The sequence below is a fragment of the Herpailurus yagouaroundi genome, unplaced genomic scaffold (assembly GCF_014898765.1).
Source record: "Herpailurus yagouaroundi ecotype Mexico unplaced genomic scaffold, PumYag 29, whole genome shotgun sequence".
Taxonomy (NCBI): domain Eukaryota; kingdom Metazoa; phylum Chordata; class Mammalia; order Carnivora; family Felidae; genus Herpailurus; species Herpailurus yagouaroundi.
In genome coordinates, this window is record NW_024412377.1 from 42619962 (window position 1) to 42639690 (window position 19729).

At 58.0% G+C, this 19729-nt stretch overlaps 2 protein-coding genes across 7 annotated transcripts in view; one reads left to right on the forward strand and one right to left on the reverse strand.

Annotated features, from left to right (window-relative positions):
- PDGFRB (platelet derived growth factor receptor beta) overlaps nt 1-17216 on the reverse strand; it is a 37360-nt gene extending 20144 nt beyond the window's left edge. Inside the window, exons 1-4 of one of the 2 annotated variants that reach the window (XM_040497584.1) lie at nt 16715-17216; nt 4311-4519; nt 1606-1651; nt 97-420 (exon numbers count right to left, since the gene is read on the reverse strand). In XM_040497584.1, the coding sequence (XP_040353518.1) occupies nt 97-420; nt 1606-1627 (346 nt within the window). In that variant the 5' untranslated portion in view covers nt 1628-1651; nt 4311-4519; nt 16715-17216. The remainder of the gene's footprint in view (nt 1-96; nt 421-1605; nt 1652-4310; nt 4520-16714) is intronic. The other variant, XM_040497576.1, reaches the window with a different exon arrangement.
- The window catches only part of CDX1 (caudal type homeobox 1), a 46263-nt gene that overhangs the window by 2305 nt on the left and 24229 nt on the right, over nt 1-19729 (forward strand). The window contains exons 1-4 of one of the 5 annotated variants that reach the window (XR_005797575.1): nt 509-758; nt 6939-7106; nt 13226-13286; nt 17999-18672. The gene's annotated coding sequence lies outside the window, so the exon portion shown is untranslated. Of the gene's footprint in view, nt 1-508; nt 759-6649; nt 6714-6938; nt 7107-13225; nt 13287-17998; nt 18673-19729 lie in introns of those variants that run through there. The other 4 variants (XR_005797576.1, XR_005797572.1, XR_005797573.1 and 1 more) reach the window with 4 other exon arrangements.

Sequence of the window (19729 nt, forward strand, 5' to 3'; positions counted from 1 at the left end):
GGCTGTGCCTCACAGTGTTCACTAAGCACTCTCAGCTTCCCCCAGACACCTGCAGTTGAGAAGTCAGGGAGTGGGCACACAGGCAGGGGCCCTTACCTGGCACAAAGACGTAGAGCCGTTTTCGCTCAGCAGGCTCCGGCCCGAGGGAGTTTTTGTAGGTGCAAAAGTATTCGCCCGTGTCTAGCCCAGTGACATTGGTCAGTGTCAGTGTGCTGGAGAAGGTGCCATCCTGGTTCTTGGCCGTTTTCTGCAGGGGCTTCTGGGGCATCCGTTCCCACACCACTGGAGCTGCACCCGAACAGGTCAGAACGAAGGTGCTGGAGATATTGAGGACAAGCTCTGGCCCCGGAGGTGTGATGACCAGGCCCCAGGAGGCCTGTGGTCCCAGCAGCAACAGGAGGGGCAGCAACAGCACCTGGCCTTTGGGAGAAAAGGCATCGGATGTCAGGGCACAGGCACGTCAGCACCTCCCCCCCGCGGCTGACCCTGGAGGAGGCCATATCTGCACAGTCCTTGAAGAACACACCTCCCTAATCCAACAGAGACTGGAACCTGTGGCTCTGAAGCCTGCTTGTCCAGTGCCTGGTCCCCAGGGACTCCTTCTAGCCTCCTGGCCTCCTGATCTTAGTGTCTCTCCATCCTAAGCCTCAGAGTCCTTCAGCTATGCTGTGTGCAGGCTGTGGGCATGTTCTCCCGAAGGCCTCAGGAAATCCTCGGGAAGCAATTCCCAGGCCTCCAGTTCCTGCATTACTTCCCAGGTCACTTTCTGAGCCCCTTCCCTGCAGCTGCCCCAGCTGCCCGGGTTCCATCCAAAGCCCAGAGGTGGCCTTGCTCGGGGAGGGTGGAGCACAGTAGTTCAGAGTAGGTCAGACTGGGCAGGAGAGACTCAGCAGCCGCTGGGAGCCAGAGGGAACTGGGGTGTGAGCGGGGGGGGGGGGGGGGCGGTCAGGTGATTGGTTCCCCTCCCCCTGCTGATATCCTCCGGGAAAGGTTCTATAAGCCACGTCCCCCAGACCTATGGGTGCTCAGCCAGCCAGTCAGTCATCCTTCATCCTTGGTAGGCTGTCAGCTGGTCACTGATTGCCAGTGACCGTTGATTGACTAGCTGGTCGGCCGCCCAGCCCCTGGAGCACCGACGGCATGTAACAGGCAGCAGTGAGGAAAGGGTGTGCTAGGAGAAGCCCAGCCAGGCCTTGGGAGCTCGCAGCCAGTGAGAGATCCAGGCAGGGGAGGGGAGTCCCAGACCGGAAGCAGACCAGCCAGGCTGATACCAATGAGTCCTCAGAAGAGGTGGGAGACGGAGGTGACTGTTAGCAAGTGGGGTAGGGGCAGCCGGTGAGGGGCCACAGGGGACGGAGGACCGAGCAAAGGATTTGAGCTAATGGCTCTGGACAAGCAGGGGTCCACCAAGGTTTCTGAGTCAAGTGGGCAGTAGAAAAAGGCCTCCACTGAGAGCCACTGGAAAGGCAGGAAATTGAGGTTCAAGAGCACGGCAGGGCCCCTGCCTCCCAGGCCCTGGTGCTATCACGCACCACCCTCCCAGGGCCCCCCTGCCCCTTCGACGACAGGAGCTAGCATGGCACTCAGAAGCTGCAGTGTACCTACCTTTGAGGACAGGAGCTGGCATGGCGCTCGGGAGCTGCGTGGTGTCCTGCAGAGTTAAACAAGGGTCAGGGCTCAGGGCGAGCCGAGTCATTTCAAAGTCTGTCTTAGCACGTGGGTCCTACAGAGTAAACCCCAGCCCCAGCCACCCAGTCTCCATGTCCATGGGGCTGAAGTCAAAAACCACCCATGTCCCATTACCAAGAGGGCACTCATGCCCAAGGGTCCCCTCCCCCTGCACGGGGCTTGGCCTCGGGGTGCCTGGACCCTGCTTTGGCTCTGCCTCTACCTCTCCAGTGGCCTTGGCTGAACCCAGGCTTCTCTGGGCCTTAGTTTCTCTGTATGTACAGTGGGAGAGGGGACTTGGGCTGGATGGCGTCCAGCGCCCGCCAGCTCCAGCAGCCAGTCCTCCGGGTGACAGTTCCAATACCAGGCTCTTATCTGCCAGGACAAATATTTGGGAAAGCGTGATGAAAGGCGTGGGGGAGCTGGAGGGGGTAAGCCAGAGCCCAGAGAACTCCCACAGGCTCCACAAGCACAACAGGAAGTGGAGGCGGCTGTGGGAAGGGAAGCGGGGGAGTCAGGACTGCGGAATGTAGGGGGGCACCTCCGTGCCTGGCCCCCTCTACTCAGCCCCAAGCTACACAGGGAGGCCCAGGGGAGAGGGGCCAGGGGGTGGGCCCAGGGGAGGCCCCACTGCACGGCAAGGCTTCGAAGGTCCTTGGAGACTACTGAATTCAAGCCTCCCACCCCCAGTGTCCGGATGGGGAAACTGAGGCTCTGAGAGGGAAAGAAGTTTGTCCAGGGTGACACAGCAGAACTTGTCCGAGAGGGAGACAAAGAGGCCTGGAATGATAGAGGCAGAGAGAGACAAACACAGAGACCGAAGGAGGCAGCGAGAGACAGAGGCAGGAACACAGAGACACAGACTGCATTAGGTGGGTCTTTGCTCGATTCCTGCCCTTGGCAGCCCTATCTGAGGGTCCCAAATAACCACCAGTGGCCAGGCTTACAAGGGTCTGCCCATGGCATCGACAGGAAGGAGGCCAGAAGTGGACAAGATCACAGAGCAAGAAACGTGAGAAGTGACCACATGACCGGGCAACAGGGAGCCTCCTGGTGCTGCGGGGCTGCTGACTTCCCTGAGGGGCTGCCCAGCCAGGTCCTGCTCCTGCGGCCAAGCCTGGCTTGCCCCCACTCCACTCCCCATCTTGGCCCTTTTACTCTCCAATCCAGTGCCAGGGTCCCGGTTCGAGCCCCGGCGCGGCTGCCTCCTGTGCCACTGCTGTCCCTATGTCCTCAGTCTCCAACTCTCAAAGAGGGATGACGGGAAGCTTACCACTCACAGGGCTGCACTGACACATACTAGTGGGCCCCAGGCACCCCTCTGCCCAGCACCCCACGAAGCTCCCTGAGCAGCTCTGCTCTGCCCTTCTTCCTCCTCCTGCCCCTTCAGACTGGCCTGCCTGAGGTTCCCCTCATTTCTCCCCTCTCCTTTCTCCCCACTGTCCCAGGCCCGAAGCCCAGCCCTTCCACACGCCCCCACTCCCTTGCCTCCTGCCCCAGCCCCTCCAGCTGGATGCCAGGCCTCCTCCGGCAGGAGGGAGCCGGGCCGTGGCAGAGCCAGCAGCCCCCACGGAGGCCCATCTGCCCCTCGGTGGGTGCCCCTCTGGCTCCCCCCTTCCTGCCCGAGATCTCAGCCAAAGAAAATCATTAGCAGCCCAGGCTGGGGGAGGGGGTCATTTCAGCCTCCCTGCCCCTCCCCTCGCAGCCTCCCTGGCTGGCCACACTGTTTATTATTCTAAAGGAGGAATTTGGTCGGCTGGCCTGGAGATGGGAGGTCACTGTAACCAGGGCTGGCCTGGCTCTGGAAGGCTGGGCCATGCCGGCTGGGCCCCCAGTTCCCCTGACCCTGGCTCGTCTCCTGCTGGGCCTCGGGCTGGGGGCGGCTTAGAGTCTTTGAGACTCTAATCCATGAGGGGCCTTCTCAAACAGGCAGTGGCCCAGAGAGGGACAGAATCATGACCTAGTCACACAGCAAAAAGGCAGAATCAGGCTAGGGATAGGATAGGCCAGTCCAAAGAGCTCAGAGCGAGTATAGATGCCCCGGGGATCTTGGACTGAGTTCGCTCTTTAGGCAATGAGCATTTTGGCTCTAGTCACAAGGGACCGCAGACTCACTGGGAGACTCAGCAAGTCCCCTGCCTTCTCTGGGACTCAGTTTCCCTATGAATATAGGGAGACGTTCAGATGGGTCAACTCAAAGAGCCATCCTGTGCTAAAACTGCTTTTTTGACTGGCCAGGGAGAAGGTTCTAGTCACTATTATTCCTGCTGGGGTGGTTTAGGGAGGTGAGGGCTGATGAGAAGGAGGGGGCTACATTAGTGAGGCTGGAGTCATGTGAGAATCCATAACCCATCTCATTCTGTGGATTGAATCTCCCTGACCATTTGGTCACAGACATGCCGTGTGGACTTTGACAAGCTGTTTCCCTCTCTGGGTCTTACTTTTCCCATCACTACAATTAGGAGTTAGACGGTCTTTCAGGGGACTTTGAGACAAGTAAGCTGGTGATACGGAAACCCCAGAGGTGGCATGGACAGCAAGCCAGAAGAGGACGGGGAAGAACCAGAGTGGAGTTTGGTGGCACCCAGACCGAAGCTCCCAGGCCATCTTTAGATGACTCCCTGACAGGCCCAGTTATCTACCTAATGCCGACGGACCTCTGTGCTTCCCAGAGGCTGCTGTGGTTCCAGCCAACCCAAGAGAGGTCCAGGCAGCTGATGTGGAGGTTAGGGGCTTTCCTGTGACAACTCCCCCTTCTTTAGGGGGAAGGAGCCACCCGGGACAAGGTGGAGGTCACAGTCAGGAAGCAGGCACCCTCCGACCTGCCGTACTCTCCTGCCTGGGGAGGCCCCTGAAATAGAGAGAAGGAGGAGACTCTCAGGGATTCCCCCCTCTGCCCATGAGGAGAGTGCTGAGGACCAGGAAGGACTCACGATTCCTCTTATTTTGGCCCGGTTAGGGGGACAGAGGTCAGTCCCAAGATGCGGTAATTGCCCAGCTCCTCACAGTGAATCAAGGACCTCAAGTCCAGGGGAGCAAGCGTGCTTGGGGATCCCTCGTGAGCCCAGCCTTCCCTCCTCCCGGCTCTTCTGAGTCTCCACTCCTTTCCCACCACCTTAATCTAAATAAATCCAGTCTCTCTTAGCCACATCCGCCAGCAGCAGCTTCCCTCCCTCGGGGTCCCGAGACTCCCACGACACAGGGAGGCCAGGGAGGAGGGCCTCTGCGGCTGCCAGGGAGGGAGGCTTGCATACGGTGAGCGTGGACGCACACGCACACACCCCCGCCTGCACATTCACTCGCACGCTGCTCCAAAACACATCTGTGTGCAGCGGGCCATGTGTGTGCCCAGCCCCCACGCAGGCACTCAACATGTGCCTGCCCACGCAAGCCCCGCGTGCACACACTCCCCTCCCTCCCCGTGCCCAGCACACGTGCGCACTGCACAGACTGCCGCCTGCATGCCTCCCACACGCTCATGGGAGCGTGCACGTGTGCAGAGCTGTGTGCACACGATATGCACAGAGCGTGTGCACGCAGGCCCAGACGCACCTGAACACACATCCACGACACCGAACACAAGCCAGTGCGTGTTCTACATTTACTGTACCAGCGGCTGTTCTGAGCACTTAGCCTCTTTCGACTTTACTTGCTCCTCAGCCAACTCTGGGAGGTGGACACAAGGATGATTCCTGTTTTCGATGGGGACACTGAGGCAGGGAGCACTTGGCGAACTTGCCCAGGAATGCAGAGCAGAGACTGAACTCTCTCTACACCACCACCTTCTCTGCTTACTGGGTTTGGGCTGGGGAGAGGGTGGAGAGAGACAGATGGCAATGAGGCTTGTTTAGCCGAGAAACCACAGGACTTGGTGATAGGTGCCGGGGCGCTGGAGCGAGAGTAGCTTAAATGAGCCCCCGCTCCTGTTTTGGACTTGGAATATTGGGGGCCAGGAGCGTGTGTGTCCTGGGGGCACAATGCCATTTTCTGAGATGAGAATGGGGCAGAGGGGCAGGACTGGGAACTGCCACCCAGCTGCTTTAGGGTTTGGAGCGGCTGGGGGCACCTGAGTGGACAGAGGCCCCCTCAGTCTGGCGGCAGGGGACAGGCCGGGCACAAATAGCGGCGAGACGGGGATGGGGGGGAAGGCACGCTGCGGGGAGGAGGGGGTCGTTGGGGCAGGCAGTCCCGGGCGGGCCGGGGATGCTCTGAATAAACAAGATGCCAGAGGGAGGAGGAGGCCTAGCCATGGAGGCCCGGGGTTAGAGTCATGGAATCTCAGAGCTCCATGGCCCTCGGGGATCATGTATCCAATCCAACCCTCTTCCCGTGCCCACTGTACAGGTGAGGAAACTGAGGCTGAGAAAGAACCAGGGACAGGTCCCAGTGTTTTGACCTAGGCAAGCTCAGGTCCCTGGCTCTGATGTGAGGCTGGTGGCTCGAGGCCCGGGGGCTCAGACTATCTCTGTCCCCACAGAATGCCCCCTGCCCTGCCATACATAAAGCTTTATATCAAAGTCACTTTCCCCTGCGCTGTCCCAGCCAGGCAGGGAACGGGGACTGAGACTCCCAGGAGATGTCTTACTAAGTTGCAGGCAGAAGCGGGACAGTGGCTCGAGTGGCTTGCAGCCTCGTCCTCTCTTCTACACACCTCTCTCCACTCTGCGTCCCCTGGGACAAACTGGCGCAGATCCCTGGCTGGGGAATAAGGGGATGTGGGTCCTCGGCCCGGGTCTGTCACCCACCTGCAAGGTAGTCCTGCCCCTTTCTGAGCCTTGGCTTCCCCGTGTGCGCACAGGGTGGGCAGGGCTGTCCTGGATGCCCCTTCCAGAGCTGCCATGCTGTGGCCGTCAGGACCCTGCTCCGGAAGGCGGCTGGGCTGGGCTGGAACGCTGGAGTGGGGGTGGGGTGCCGGGGAGGGGCCGTGGCCTGGATGTCATGACTCAGCTCAGAGAAGGCAGCCAGCTTCGGGCCTGGGAGTGTGTGGGGGCAAGAGGCATCTGGAGCCAGGGACTGAGCCCTCCTGCCAGCAGCTGGGAGGGCACGTGAGTGAGGGCCACACCGGCTGGACCTGGCAGACTGTGGTCCGTGTGGCCTCAACCCAAGTGAGCTGAGGCCTACGTGCACTCCTGCGGCGTGGGTGGGAGCCAGGGAGGACTGCAGGGTCCGCTGGGCAGGGACACAGTTACAGGTCGGGGGGGTAGAAGCCTGGGAAGGGGCTCCCACCTGCCACCCTCAATCCTATGCCTCACTTCTGTCTGTTCGTAAAGGTTCAACGCTCCACCTCTACACGATGACTCCCCCCACAAGCCTCAGGATCACATCAAGGCCAGAGAGGGTGACCAACCTGGCCCAAATCACACAGCGATGCAGCTTGGTCATCCAGGCTCTACTCTGCCACGCTGCTTCTAGGCCCAGAGGACCTTCAATGTTTTCAGGTACCTATGAGGTCCCCCAAACAAAGCAGCAGCAATCGGCTCAGTTGGAGCCTGGCCTGGGCGCTCGTTGTTCTGGAAGTCCAAGTGGGTGGAATTAACCGTGCCAGTTCCATGGACTGTTACTCTGTCGCTTCTGTCGGTCCTGCTGCACCTCCCCGCTTCTGTCTCCTCACCGCCAGTCTGTCCCCTCCCTCCTGTTCTCACACCCCAACCAGAGGAACCTTTCTGTCCCTAGGAAGGGGCTGGCTTCTTAACTCCGCCTTTAAGAACCTTGGTGCCCTGGCCTGGCCCTGCCGACAGCTCATCACGACTGACACAGGGAGGCTGATGCCCTCCCAGCTCCCCAGGGCCCGAGCGAGGCCCCCACACTCGTCACTCACTCTGTGTTCCTCGCCCCAGGAGGCCTCCCCGGGGACACAATGGAAAGAAATGACCTATTTTCTGGAAGTTCAAAATAAAACGAAACATCTGTCTGGATCAGAGCCAGGCTGATAAAGAACGGACCGATCCCCCCCAGCCCCAGCCCCCCCCCTTCTGCCACACACCCCCTCACCCGCCAGAGTGCGAGTGCTTGGGGGTGGGGGATACTGCAGGCCCAGCTACTTGGAACAGTTCGTGGGAAAGCGCTCAGTGTGTGCTTCACGGCCACTGGGGGCCCAGGGGAGGGGGCCTGGGTCCTCACACAGGCTGGGAACCAGCCTGAGAAGGAGGTCAGTGAGGGAGGGAGGCTTCTACATGCTCCTGTCCACCCGCCTGCCTGCCTGCCTGCCTGCCGAGCAAACACTTCCTGCCTCCTCCGGCGCCTCTCTGGCCTCCCTGCTTGTCCCCCACGGCTGCCCACCCCCACCCCCGGGGCCATATGGCCTGGCTCTACCCAGGCCCAGTGGGCCCCTGGGCCAGAGTCCTATGGATCCCATCTGGACCCCCTAGAGCGCCTACAGAATAGAACAAGGGCTTAGAAGGCATTGAAAGTAACAAGAGTAATAATAGCTACCTCTGATTTAGTTTGTATCCAATGCCTGGGCTAAGCCGTTGATGTGAATGATCTCAGAAGAATCCATGATCTCTGTGTCGCCTCTCCATTTTACAGAGGAGAAAAGCAAGGCACAGAGAGGTTAAATCATTTGCCCAAGGTCACAGACCTTGCCGGCAGGGGAGCCAGTGCTCAGTCCTGGACGGACTGACCCCAGAGCGCCCAGGCTTAACGCCCACGTGACAGCCTCTCAAAGGCAGGAGGTAAAGACGACAAGCCCTTGACTGGCACACAGCATGGCCTCAAATGAGCCACCCACCTTGGTCTTTCGCCCTCTGCTTCCCGACCTCGCCTTTCAGTGCAGGCCCTCCTTGTAGCAGGGTGAGCCTGAAGCTGAAAAACAGGGTAGGAGACAGGCAGAGAGCCCCACAACCTGGGGGCTGGAAGGGGCCATAAATACTCCCTATTTGCACCCCCCCACCCCCCCCCACCCCCCGCCAACAGGCTGTGTGGTGCACAGTGACCAGCGTCTCACCACCTCATCCATAACCCATTCCACTCTTGGAGGGCTCGGGATCCTCAGAGGTCCGGCTAGTCAGAATTTTTCATAACGTGGGGGGTTTTGTTCTGTCCTCACAACAATGATGAGAGAGGGTTATAATCGTGCTTTCTGTTTCATGACGAGGAAACTGAGTCTCAGAGAGGTCTAGTGACTTACCCAGGCTGACACAGCCAGTAAGCCACGAAGCGGGGACGCAAACTCAGGCTTGTCTGACTCCAAACCTGGAGGCTCAACCGCCACGAGAGCCGGCCTGTCTCCCACCCAGAAACAGGTCTGTCCACGGAGGAACGGTCCGCAGTGAGTTTACCCTAATGGGGTCCGTACAGAATGCAGGCTCCCAAGGACCGAAGGATCCTGAGGTCGGAGCCCTGTCCCTCCCTCCCTGAGGTGCAGAGTGAGTGGGGGTGAGTCCCAGCTCGCCCAGTAATTTGAAAGTCAAGCTGGGGATAGAGCTCAGAACCTTCCTGCAACTTCACCGCAGAGCCTGCCGGAGAGCGCGTGAGTGAGGAGAGGAGTCCTTGCTGAGGACAGCCTGGCTCTGGCCAGGACAGCCACTGCCTTGAGGCCCGTCCCGAGTATCAGTGAGGCGAGGTGTGTGGCCGGCTCTGCCACAGGCCCGCTGTGCTCAGGGTCCAGGCCTGCCCCTGCAGGGGCCCCAGCACCTCTGCAGCTGCAGAGTTGCGGGCCTTCACCATCCCTCACTGCCCTCCCTGCACCCCCCCCCCCCCCCCCCCCAGCCCCAAATTGGGGGCGGGGCCGTGGCCACCGAGAGCCCCGGGCCCGGGCGCCAAAAGGACCCCCGGAGGGGGGCCCCGGGCTGGGGCGGGGGGGGGGGGGGGGGGGGGGGGGGGTGCGGCGGTCGGAGACAAGCAAACCTTCTGTTCCCGGGGCTGCTGCCAGCCCCGGATCAGCCCTGGGCCTGGGTGGGGGCCGCAAATAGAATGGGTCCTCAGAGCCAAGTGGGCAGGGGGCAGGCAGGCCTCAGGCCGTTTGTCCTGACCCACCAGCACGTGGCCTGCCCCCGCCAGCCCAGAGGCCAAGCCCACAGGCAGGGCGAGGGAGCTAGCGAAGAGCAACCCTGCCATTAATTGGAGCCAACGTGGGGAATTGAGATTCCCCTCAGGGGCGGCAGAGCCAGAGGGGAGAAAACTCCCACATTTCACTTCCCTCTCCCTTTCTCAGCGTCTGTCTTTCTCTCTCTCGCGCCCCTTCCTCTGGTCCCGCACCCCGCTTCTCCCCCAGACCGTTAGTCCGCTTCTCTGGGCCTCGGCGTTCCCATCTGGAAGTCGGGGCTCGTCACCGCGCTGTGGAGGCCATTGAATGAGTTCATACAAGTAAAATGCTTAGAACAGGGCCTGGCACACAGCCAGTCAGTGGCCTCGTTCTTCTTCACTCACAGGAGAGTAACTCGCTCACTCGCTCGCTCGCTCACTCGCCCAGGCCCCCTGGCCAGGCTCGTCAGCCAAGGATTGCACGTGACAAATGAGAAGGTAGGAAAGCCCCTTCCAGAAGGGCTCCTTAGGAAGGGGCAGCTGCTGTTGTGATTGGCATGGCCAGCAGGCTCAGCCAGGGTGGGGGCGGGGTGTCTCCTAGCATAGTCAGGGATTTCAAGGCCCACCCAGGACCACGACCCAAGTGCAATGACTCCCGGTCCCCTGTCTGCCAACCACTTCCTTCCTGGACCTTTGTCTTAATCCCTTCATTTGATTCCCCCACAAATGAGGAAACACACCTAATAATTTTTTCAGAGGCCTCTAGATTCCTTTTTGGTTTTTCTCCCCAATGTGTATTTTTGAGAGAGAGAGAGTTGGGGAGGGGCAGAGAGACAGAGAGAGAGAGAGAGAGAGAGAGAGAGACACAGAATTGAAGCAGGCTCCAGGCTCCGAGCTGTCAGCACTGACACAGGGCTCGAGCTCACGAACCGCGAGATCATGACCTGAGCTGAAGTAGGACGCTTAACCGACTGAGCCACCCAGGCGCCCTGAGCCTCCAAATTCCTAATTCAGAATTAGGCTTTACAGTAGATGATTAATAGATGCCTACACAGCGTAAGGGATCAAATGGCCTCGTAGGGTCAGCCCTTCTGGTCTTCAAGCCTCAGCTGTCCCGTAACACCTCGGGGTTCGCTAAGCTGGGGAGCTGGGACAGGCAAGCGATGGGGACTCTTTCCCTCCTGGGTGGTAATGGGACCAGCTGGCGAGAGGGCAAAAGGAGACCCTGATGCCACCCAGGGCATGGAAAGCACATGGAGCCCAGCCGGACCAGGTGTAGCAGTTCCATTCTGAAGCCACTTAATCCAGGTCCAAGTTCCGGGCCAGCTCTACCACCTTGTAACTGTGTGACCTCTCTGACTTTCACTTTCTTGAGTCCCAGCCTCCCGGAAAATGACAGAAGAGACTTCCTTTTCCATTGCTGGGAGGGGTAAGATGATGACGAAAAGCACCTGTCACATAATAGGTGCTCAGTAAGTGGCAACAATTATGAATATGTGATTATTTCAGTGGGAAGGAGGTGGCCTCCAGCTCGGCCTCCAGGGTTTAGTGGGGTTCTTTGGTGGGTGATGCCAGGGAAGGGCATTCCACAGCAGCTCTGCAAGGGAAATGGGAGATCTCGGGGCCCCTGGGAAAAATAGCAGGAAGAAAACTTCTAGGTCAGAAATCAGGGCTCTTTAGCAAAGAGGTAGGTGACGGGCAGGGAAGGAGTGCAGAGGTTACTTTGGGAAAGTTTGGGGGTTCCAGGTGAGGATTTAGGCTTTACCCTGCAGGCACGAGGAAGCCAACCTTTCAGGGCATTGGTAGTGCGCAAGGGGGTGGCTGGCTGCTGGCTGGACAGCAATACAGCCCAACTCCAAGCACTATGGGAGGAGGGGCTCCTCAGATGGGAATGACAGGAGCAGGTTAGCATCAGTGGGAGGGCGTAGATTAGAATGGGGACAGTGGAGGCAGAGACGCCAGTTTCGGACATGAAGCCATCTCAAACCCTGCCTAAACCCCCTGGCAGAACCAGCTATATAATTTGTGGGGCCCCTTGTTACAATATTAACAATTTCAAGTGTGGGGCCCCCGCGAAGCATGGAGGCCTCTGTGACTGCCCATGTCGAATGCACATGAGGTCATCCCTGCTCCCTGGACTAAAGGGGAGGCCAACTGTCCAGCCAGCCAGCTGCCCGTCTGTTTTATTCATCTCTCCATGCATTTATCTATCACTGTTTCACTACCCATTCAGCAGACAGGCCCCAGCCTGGGAACCGATAAGGGCACAAATACAGGTAAGAGGGGAGGAGCCCACGGTCGGCTGGGTCAGATGTGAGCCTTTCCCTTCAAGCCCGGTGCCCTGAGCTAGGGCTGTGACAGGTTTGTAAAGCGGAGCCTTGCCCTGTGCGTTGACCCTGGAATCCCCCCACCCACCCAATTTCGGCTCAGTCTCAGGAGTGGAGAAGCTAGCAGGCCACAGTCTTTCAGTTCTACTTCTCAAGAAGGAAGGCTACCAGGGCAGCAACAAGGATTTGAAACAGCCACAGAAGCCTGGCAGGGGCTAAGGGCAAAGCGGGATGGAGCTTCTGGGGTCACTGAGCTGCTCCCTCGGCCTCCCCTTCGTGTATATAAAAGGAATTTATGGCCAGAATGGAGAAGTGATGTGATCAAAGCTCCATGGTCCACAAAACTACCCCGGGGGAGGGGGAGGGGGAGGGGGAAGGGGGGGGTCCCACCCCTCATGGAAATGGCACTTCCTCTTTAGCCCAAACTCTGCCCTGTGACCTCACACCGGGGAGGACTGGGGCTGAGTGAGCCTTGGATGACAGACGTGGATGGAGAAGCCACAGCACATGCCCAGCTCAGTGGTCCCGGGTTCAGTGCTATCACGGATGATCTGTACGACTTGAGCTACATCCCTCCCCTTCTCTGGACCTCAGTTTCCCACCCATAGAATAAGCAAGTTGGACTGGTACCTCCAGCAGATGAAAGGTTTTTGGGCACCTGAGACATCAAATAGCTCTGATCTGAAGCAAGGAGAAGAGATGGCAGATGGCATTAATGCAGCTAAAGCAATACACTTTGATTTTCAGCCTCCTGCACTAGGCTGGGGGCAGGGTGCCCCAGAAAGCATCTGGGAAGGGGGGTTCCTGGGGCAAGGGCCTGGGGCTTCAGGAAGCCCTTCTGCCTGTGGGCTCTGAGTCTGAAATCTTGGGAGATTTCGATCTTAAGTGTGAGAGTCGCCTTAAGACCCTCACACTTGAAGCAACAACTGTGTCGATTCCACACCCGCGCCCACCCAGAGGTGGGGCGTGGGTCCCCACACCATTCCCTCGCCTCGGGACCCCATCATTGCTCCTAACCACCACTGGGCCAAAGCCCTTCTTCCTCTTGAAATCAGAGCGTATGAGATTCGAAACATCAGCACTGGAAGGGGCCTAAAGGGTCACAGCATCCACACATCCACACCCCAACATGCACACCTCCCTACCCTCCTTCCTCTGTATCCCAGGAAAACGGGCTCCGCAGGCACACACCCTCAGAGCTCCCTGAGAAACCAAGTGCGTTAACAGGCTGCTCTAACTATAGAAAGTTCCCCTCTTTATTGCAGGTTACAGTTTTCCATTAGTGGTCATCGATCCCGACCTCTTTCTGTAACGGATGGAGAAAGGGTAAGAAAAACCCCTTTCATTGTGAAGTTAAATATGCATGATGCCTGAGTACACAACAGAGCTTGTGTGGCTGCCAATCCGGGCTGGCGTGGCTTGGAATCCTGGAATTGTTTGGGGCCTGGAAGGAGCTCAGAGATCATCTTGTTCAGCCTCCTGGTCTCACAGATGGGAAAACTGAGGCCCAGAGAAGGACTGACTCACCCGCGGTCACACAGAATGTGTTCCAGGGTCTGATGACCACCTCTGGAACTCTGAGGGGCCTCCGCAGCTGCGGCACATTCTCAGAGTTTGTGCTGCATCCCCAGGGGTGGCCCGTGCCCCACCCAGCCTCTGATCCTGCGCTCTGGAGTCACAAACACCCGGATGCAAATCCCAGTTCTATGGCTTCCTAGCTGTGGGACGTTGGGCAACTGACTTAACCTCTCTGGGCAGTTCCTCGTATAAAACAGAGAGGGTTTCTATCTACGCCTGGAGGTTGCTGTGATGATTATATTAGTTTGGCAAATATTTATTAAGCTTTCTGAATGCTGGGCCTGTTCGAAGCCCCAAGGAACCCAGCAGTGAACTATACTGTAATGGATGGGAGGCACAACAGATCCGCTCAGGAATCGCTGTCCCTGTGATATCACCCTGCCCACTCTACTTCCCAGCTGAGGTGCTATGAACTCTGCCCGGGGGGGGGGGGGGGGTGTGGGAAGGGGAGGAAGGCCTACGGAAAGCAGTGGAGGAAGATCTCCCCCCATTCCAAGGGCCCACTACCTACAGCGTTCTGAAACATGCGTGAGGAAGTAAGGTGGGCATGAAGGGCATTCCAGGGAAGTCTAGGGGACCCTCTCATTCCTTCCTACCTCCCCACCACACTCAGTAGCCCATCCCGAGCAAAGCACAAGTCCCCTCCTTCAGTCCTGAAGGCAGCTGGTCTCAGAACCAGCCTGTGCCTGGAAGATGGAACTGGGCCTTTAGAATCCCCACGGTATCCAAGCCCCTTCTGTGGGCATTGCCCTTTGTGGATCGCAGACGGCTTTCACCGCCAAGTCCTGTGCAGGAGGCGGAGAGAGCAGCGACCCTCTCTTAGCCAATGGCATTAGGTCCAGCCCTGTAAAGTGCAAGCGCCTTACCTATGTTATACTCACACGGCCTACATACCTCCCTGCTGCTCACAGAGGAGGGGACTGATGCCCAATCAGACACAGGGTCACCCGGCCAGCCAGGAGCCAACTAGGGATTGATGCACAGTCATCTGATGCCCAAACCTGACGTCATTTACGCATGGTGCCCACTGCCTTCGAGATGTGGATGCAGCCCGGAAAAAGGACATGGGGACCCGAAGTTGGCCACACAGTGGACTTGAGTTGAGCCAGGACAAACGCCAGGTCTCCTGACTCTGAATCTACGGTGCTTTCCGCTGGCCCACATCTGTGGGCAATTACAAGTCTCAGCTTTTCTTCCCACAGAGGAGGGAGGGCTGCCTGATCACCCCTGAAGGGAAGGTGCCCACCAGATGGTCTCCTTCCTCACTTAGGGCCAGGCCAGGCTCCTGGCGGACCTGGGAGCAGGTGGGGCCTGAAGCTGAACTTAACCGCCGCAGAAGGTGCCGGAGCCAGGAGCAGCCTATGTGGGAGGACGGAGCCTGTCTTCCTTCTGACCTGGGGCTTCCCGGGTAGCAAAGGGTTGCGTCTTTGCTTTCAAGCAGACACGGGCCAAAGTACCAACTCTACTAACTGTGTGACACTGGGAAAGTCACATAGCCTCTCTGGGCCTTGGTTTCCTTGTCTGCAAAATAGGGGTAACAACAATACCAATTCCCAAGACCTGGTAGGTGAGGTCCCAGGCTCTGCGCCTGGCACAGGGCAAGCCCTCCTTGACAGTGACCAACACGATCCTCATCCTGGAGCACTGCGGGTTGAGGGCGTCTTGCATGGAGGCAGGGGAGGGCTGTGTGACTTCAGATATCTCACTAGAGGCCTCTGTGCCCTCTGGGATTGCAGAGGCGGGCAGGGACACTCCTCCTTGTCTGACATAGAAAAATGCAGTCTGGAGGAACTACATGATGCTCTGGAAGGTCACCGGAGGGAAGGCCGGGGCCTGGTTCTGGTCTCACATTTGGGAACAGGAGGTACTCGGCGGAGCCCCTCCTCCCTTCCCCGGCACGTTTTCTCGGTTCCACTGACCGCCGGCAGATGCTGGGGGCAGAACACAGAGCACAAACAGGAAGAGAAGGCCAAGCAACAAGGCAAAAGGGCATGACAAACACTTGGAAGACTCGAAGAACCTCGGAAGACTGCCTGGAGGAGGTGAAGTAGGCAAGGTCCTTGAAAGAAAATGGAGGGATGAGGAAGTGCATTCTCATAGGCAGGATTGTGCTTACTCCTCCTGAGAACCCTGGGATCTGACTGACACAAGGCCCAGGTTTGGAGAAACGAGGCAGGGAGCCTGTTATCTCCCGGAGCTCTGCCACTTAGTAGCAGCGTGATACAGTTTTGTAGCTGCTGTGAACCTCACACGTACAACCAACATAAAATCCGTCCCTGCCTCTGGAGCTGCTGGTGAGTTCCGTGAGATCATGCTCATAAAGCTCTCCACGCGGTCCTGGCATGCAGTAAATGTCAATCAATGGCAGCTACTATTAGGAGTTGGGGCTTTCTATAGGGGAGAATCAAAGAAGGAATCGTGATCAGATTCATGTTTTAGGATGGAGTGAAAGCAGCGTCCGGAAGGAGGGAGACAGCAAGGCGGCCTGAGCAGCTGCCTGAGTCCAGAGGGAAGGGCCCAGCGACTGACCCCCTTCTTCACAGAGGGGGCCCCCACATCTGACGGCCGGTCCCAGACCCCCAGGCCCACAGCCCCAGCTGCGTGACCGTGACCGCTAGCCTTGCCACAGCCCCCTTGCCTTCGCACTTTCCCAGCCACTGGGGGTTTGGAAGGACATCTTAGGAATCTGGAAAATTTGCAAATCCATTTAAACCCGAAGAGGTTGCCTGGCGGCCGGCTGGCCTGGAGCCAGATGGATTCTTAAGGACAAGGCTTGGGCCCAGAGACAGGGGCCATGGCTCTGAGGTCCCCTATCCGTGTACCCTGCTTGCCACCTCCCAATGCCCCTCTCAAGCTCTTCCAGCTCTCCCCAGCCCCGTCAGGCAGTGCTACGTTTTGGAGGCCCTCCGTTGGCACCCAGAAACCTCTGGGGTTCATTTGATGAAGGCAGGGGGCAGCAGGGCTATGGAGACTGAGACCACCCACCCCAGAAGCAGCCCGAGCAGGAGAGGAGAAAACTAGCTTCTCCAGCCCTGACGTGGCCCACAGCCTCCCGGCCTCCTCCCATCTGGTTTTGTTAAAAATATTTTCCATTTTTTGACCTACCCAAGAAGGCACAGGCTGGAGCAAGGGGACAGGACAAGGGGTTGGGAATCCCCCCTTCTCCCAGCACTTACCTTGCTGTTGATGCCTGCGGGTGTGGGCACAGTCCTGAGCTCTGGGCTGTCACCCCCTCCAGGAAGTCCTCCTCACTGGCCTCTCATTAACAGAGAGACTTTGCTGGACCCCAAATGGGGCAAGCGCTGGGTAGGAGAGCAGGGAGGACAGCTGCAGTCTCTGGGAGCCTCAGGAGAACGGAGGGGAGTAGGGGGCTGCAGGGATGAGGAGTGGCCTCAATCCCAAAGCATCCTGCGGGAGGAGCAGGGTTGCCAGGAGGGGCCGCCCTGGGTCTGGCCGTCGGTGTTGCGGGGCACAGCCGCTGGTCAGAGGGTGACCAGCTCTCTCCTTGCCGTCCTCCTTCTCTCTGCCTCCAACTTGTTCACAGTGGGATCCTGCGTCCCAGACGGGATGGGCAGGGACTGCGGGCGCTGGCAGCCCCAGGAGCTCACACTACTGTGGGCTTCCCTGCCCCTCCCCCACTTTGGGGGAAAGGCTGAAGGGCCGCCTCTGATTGGCTCAGCTCGGAGAAGGGGGGCGAGGGGGCGGGGAAGGTGGACGCGTGTGTCTGTTTTCAATTTCAGTTTCTTCCCCCCTCTCTTTCTTTTCCCCCAAGTTTCTTGTTTTTCTTCCTCGTTTCCCTCTGCTTGCTCCCTCCGTCGCCTGCTCTCTCAGGATGTGAGGGGATGTTTAGAAATTCCGCAGCCCACGCCAACCGCTGAGTCACTTTTATTAAAAAGTGGCCTGGCCCCACTTGCCTGATGCCTTGCCGTGGTACCTGGGACCGAGTCCTCCCTCCGTGCCTCAGTTTCCCCATCTATAAAGGCAACTCCGATAAGTTACATGATTGATTCGGTCAACATCCATTTATTGAAAAGGCGTGTTGACGGGGCACCTGGGTGGCTCAGTGAGTTGAGTATCCCACTTCGACTTCGGCTCAGGTCATGATCTCCCGGTTGGGGAGTTCAAGCCCCATATCGGGCTCGCTGATGTCAGCCTGTCAGCTCACAGAGCACACTTCGGATCTTCTGTCCCCCTCTCTGTGCCACTCCCCTACTTGTGCTCTCCCCAAAATTAATAAATATATATATATATATTTTTAAAAAGCAAGTTGAGCACCAACTATGTGCCAGATACCGTGCTGGGTGCTGGGAATGCGATAGTGAGTAAGACACAGTCTCTGACTTAGGGGTGGCCCAGGCTAGTGGGAGAGACAGGGATGTACAGGCAGGTACCCCAAAGAAGGGCAAGGGCGCTGAGAGCGCATTTAGAGGGGTAGCTAACTGAGGCTTTTTTACGATCAGTCACTTTTCAGAAGAAGAAACCCAAGACCCAAGTGTGAATTGGTGCAGAGGAAAAGAGACCTGCCCAGCGTCACCCAGTATAGCTCAGAGTTCCAAACGTATCACTTCTTGTCATCTTGCAGCCCCTGGAGTACCAGGAAAGGATTATTTTTCCACCTTATAGACGATGAAATGGAAGTCCGGAGAAGCGAAATGAGCTTCCTGAGCTCACACAGCAATGGCAGAACAGGGGCGGAATCAGGCCTCCTGAGTTACATGGTGAAACAGACACGGGCAATCTGACCCCAATGGAAGACCCACACCACAGTGCAGACTGGGCCTCCCATCCTGCCTCCTTCCTCTGTTATCCCTTTCCCTGCCTCTCATGCAGTCACTCAACAGGTATTTTCGAGTACCTGCTCATGTTCCACTTCCAGCTTCTTGCCCTCCCTTCCCTAGTAGGGTCTGCCAAGGCCCCTCCAAAACCTGGCTGGATCTCTGGCTCCCCCTACCTAGTCCACCCTCATTTCCTCAGACCGCAAGACGTCTCTAGTCACAGACTCCTGGCTCTTAGATGCCCGAGGACATCATTTTAAAGGGCTTTAGGGGGGCGCCTGGGTGGCTCGGTCAGTTGAGCGTCCAACTCTTGATTTCAGCCCAGGTCATGATCTCGCGGTTCGTGGACTCCAGCCCCGCATCTGTCATCATGGGGCCTGCTTGGGATTCTCTCTCCTCCTCTCTCTGCCCCTCCCCTGCTCACTTGCTCTCTCTCTCTCAAAATAAATACATAAAAATTGTTTAAAAGTTAAAAAAATAAAAATTAAAGAGTTTAGGGAGTTTAGTTGAGTCATCCTCTGCCCCAACACTGTATACATTGGGGAAACTAAGTCCCAGAAGGGGAAAAAAAAGGTGTCCCGGGTCGGGTCACACAGGTAGAGCCTGACTCTGCCCAGGGCTCCTTCCTTCCTACTCTCCGCACCTCTGTCTACCCCCTTCTTCTGGGGTCCTCTGTTCATGGGGTAGGAGTGTTTGCCCAAGCTGGGATTTCATGCCAACCACAATAGCATATCTTGAGGTCATTTCTTGGTCTTATCTAAGTGGAGATTGCCCAACATCTGAGCATCTGGGCTGGGCTGCACGGAGGGAGAAGAGTTCTCAGATGGGTCCTAAGCCATAGCGTGCAGGCCGTGAGAGACTCCGAAGAGAGGGGCCTGGCCAACCTTGATAGCACTGGGGCCCTAGGGGATGAGAGGGGGACTCCAAAGACCACAGGGTCAGGCCTACACTGGGATTTCTTATGCCCGAAGACCCTACGAGTCCTTACAACTCTGAGCATTTGACTTGGCCACTCACCTCCAAAGCCTTGGCTTCTCTGCTGGGACCAGACAGTTTTGGGGGGGGGGGGTTCAGGGAGCAAAGAGGCATTTCAACCCCTAATTCCCACCCCCCCAACAAGTCCGGGAATGAGGACACCCAGATATGGACTTGATTTGTGGCCTTGGAGAGATACCTTTGCCTCTCTGAGCCTCAGTTTCCCCATTTGTACATAACAGGGTTGAACTCCTTGTGCTGGAAGGCGGTTGGGATGCTCTGTTTACAAGTGTCTTAGGTTGGACTCTGGCTAGGGAGAGGAGGCTGGTGGGCCCCAGGGCAAGGGGACAGCTGGGGGCCAGAGATGCAGCACAGAGAGGAGGGGGTGGCTGGTGGTGGCTCCCCCGGGAAGCTGGCGGCGGCCGGTTTCCGGCCAGCCCA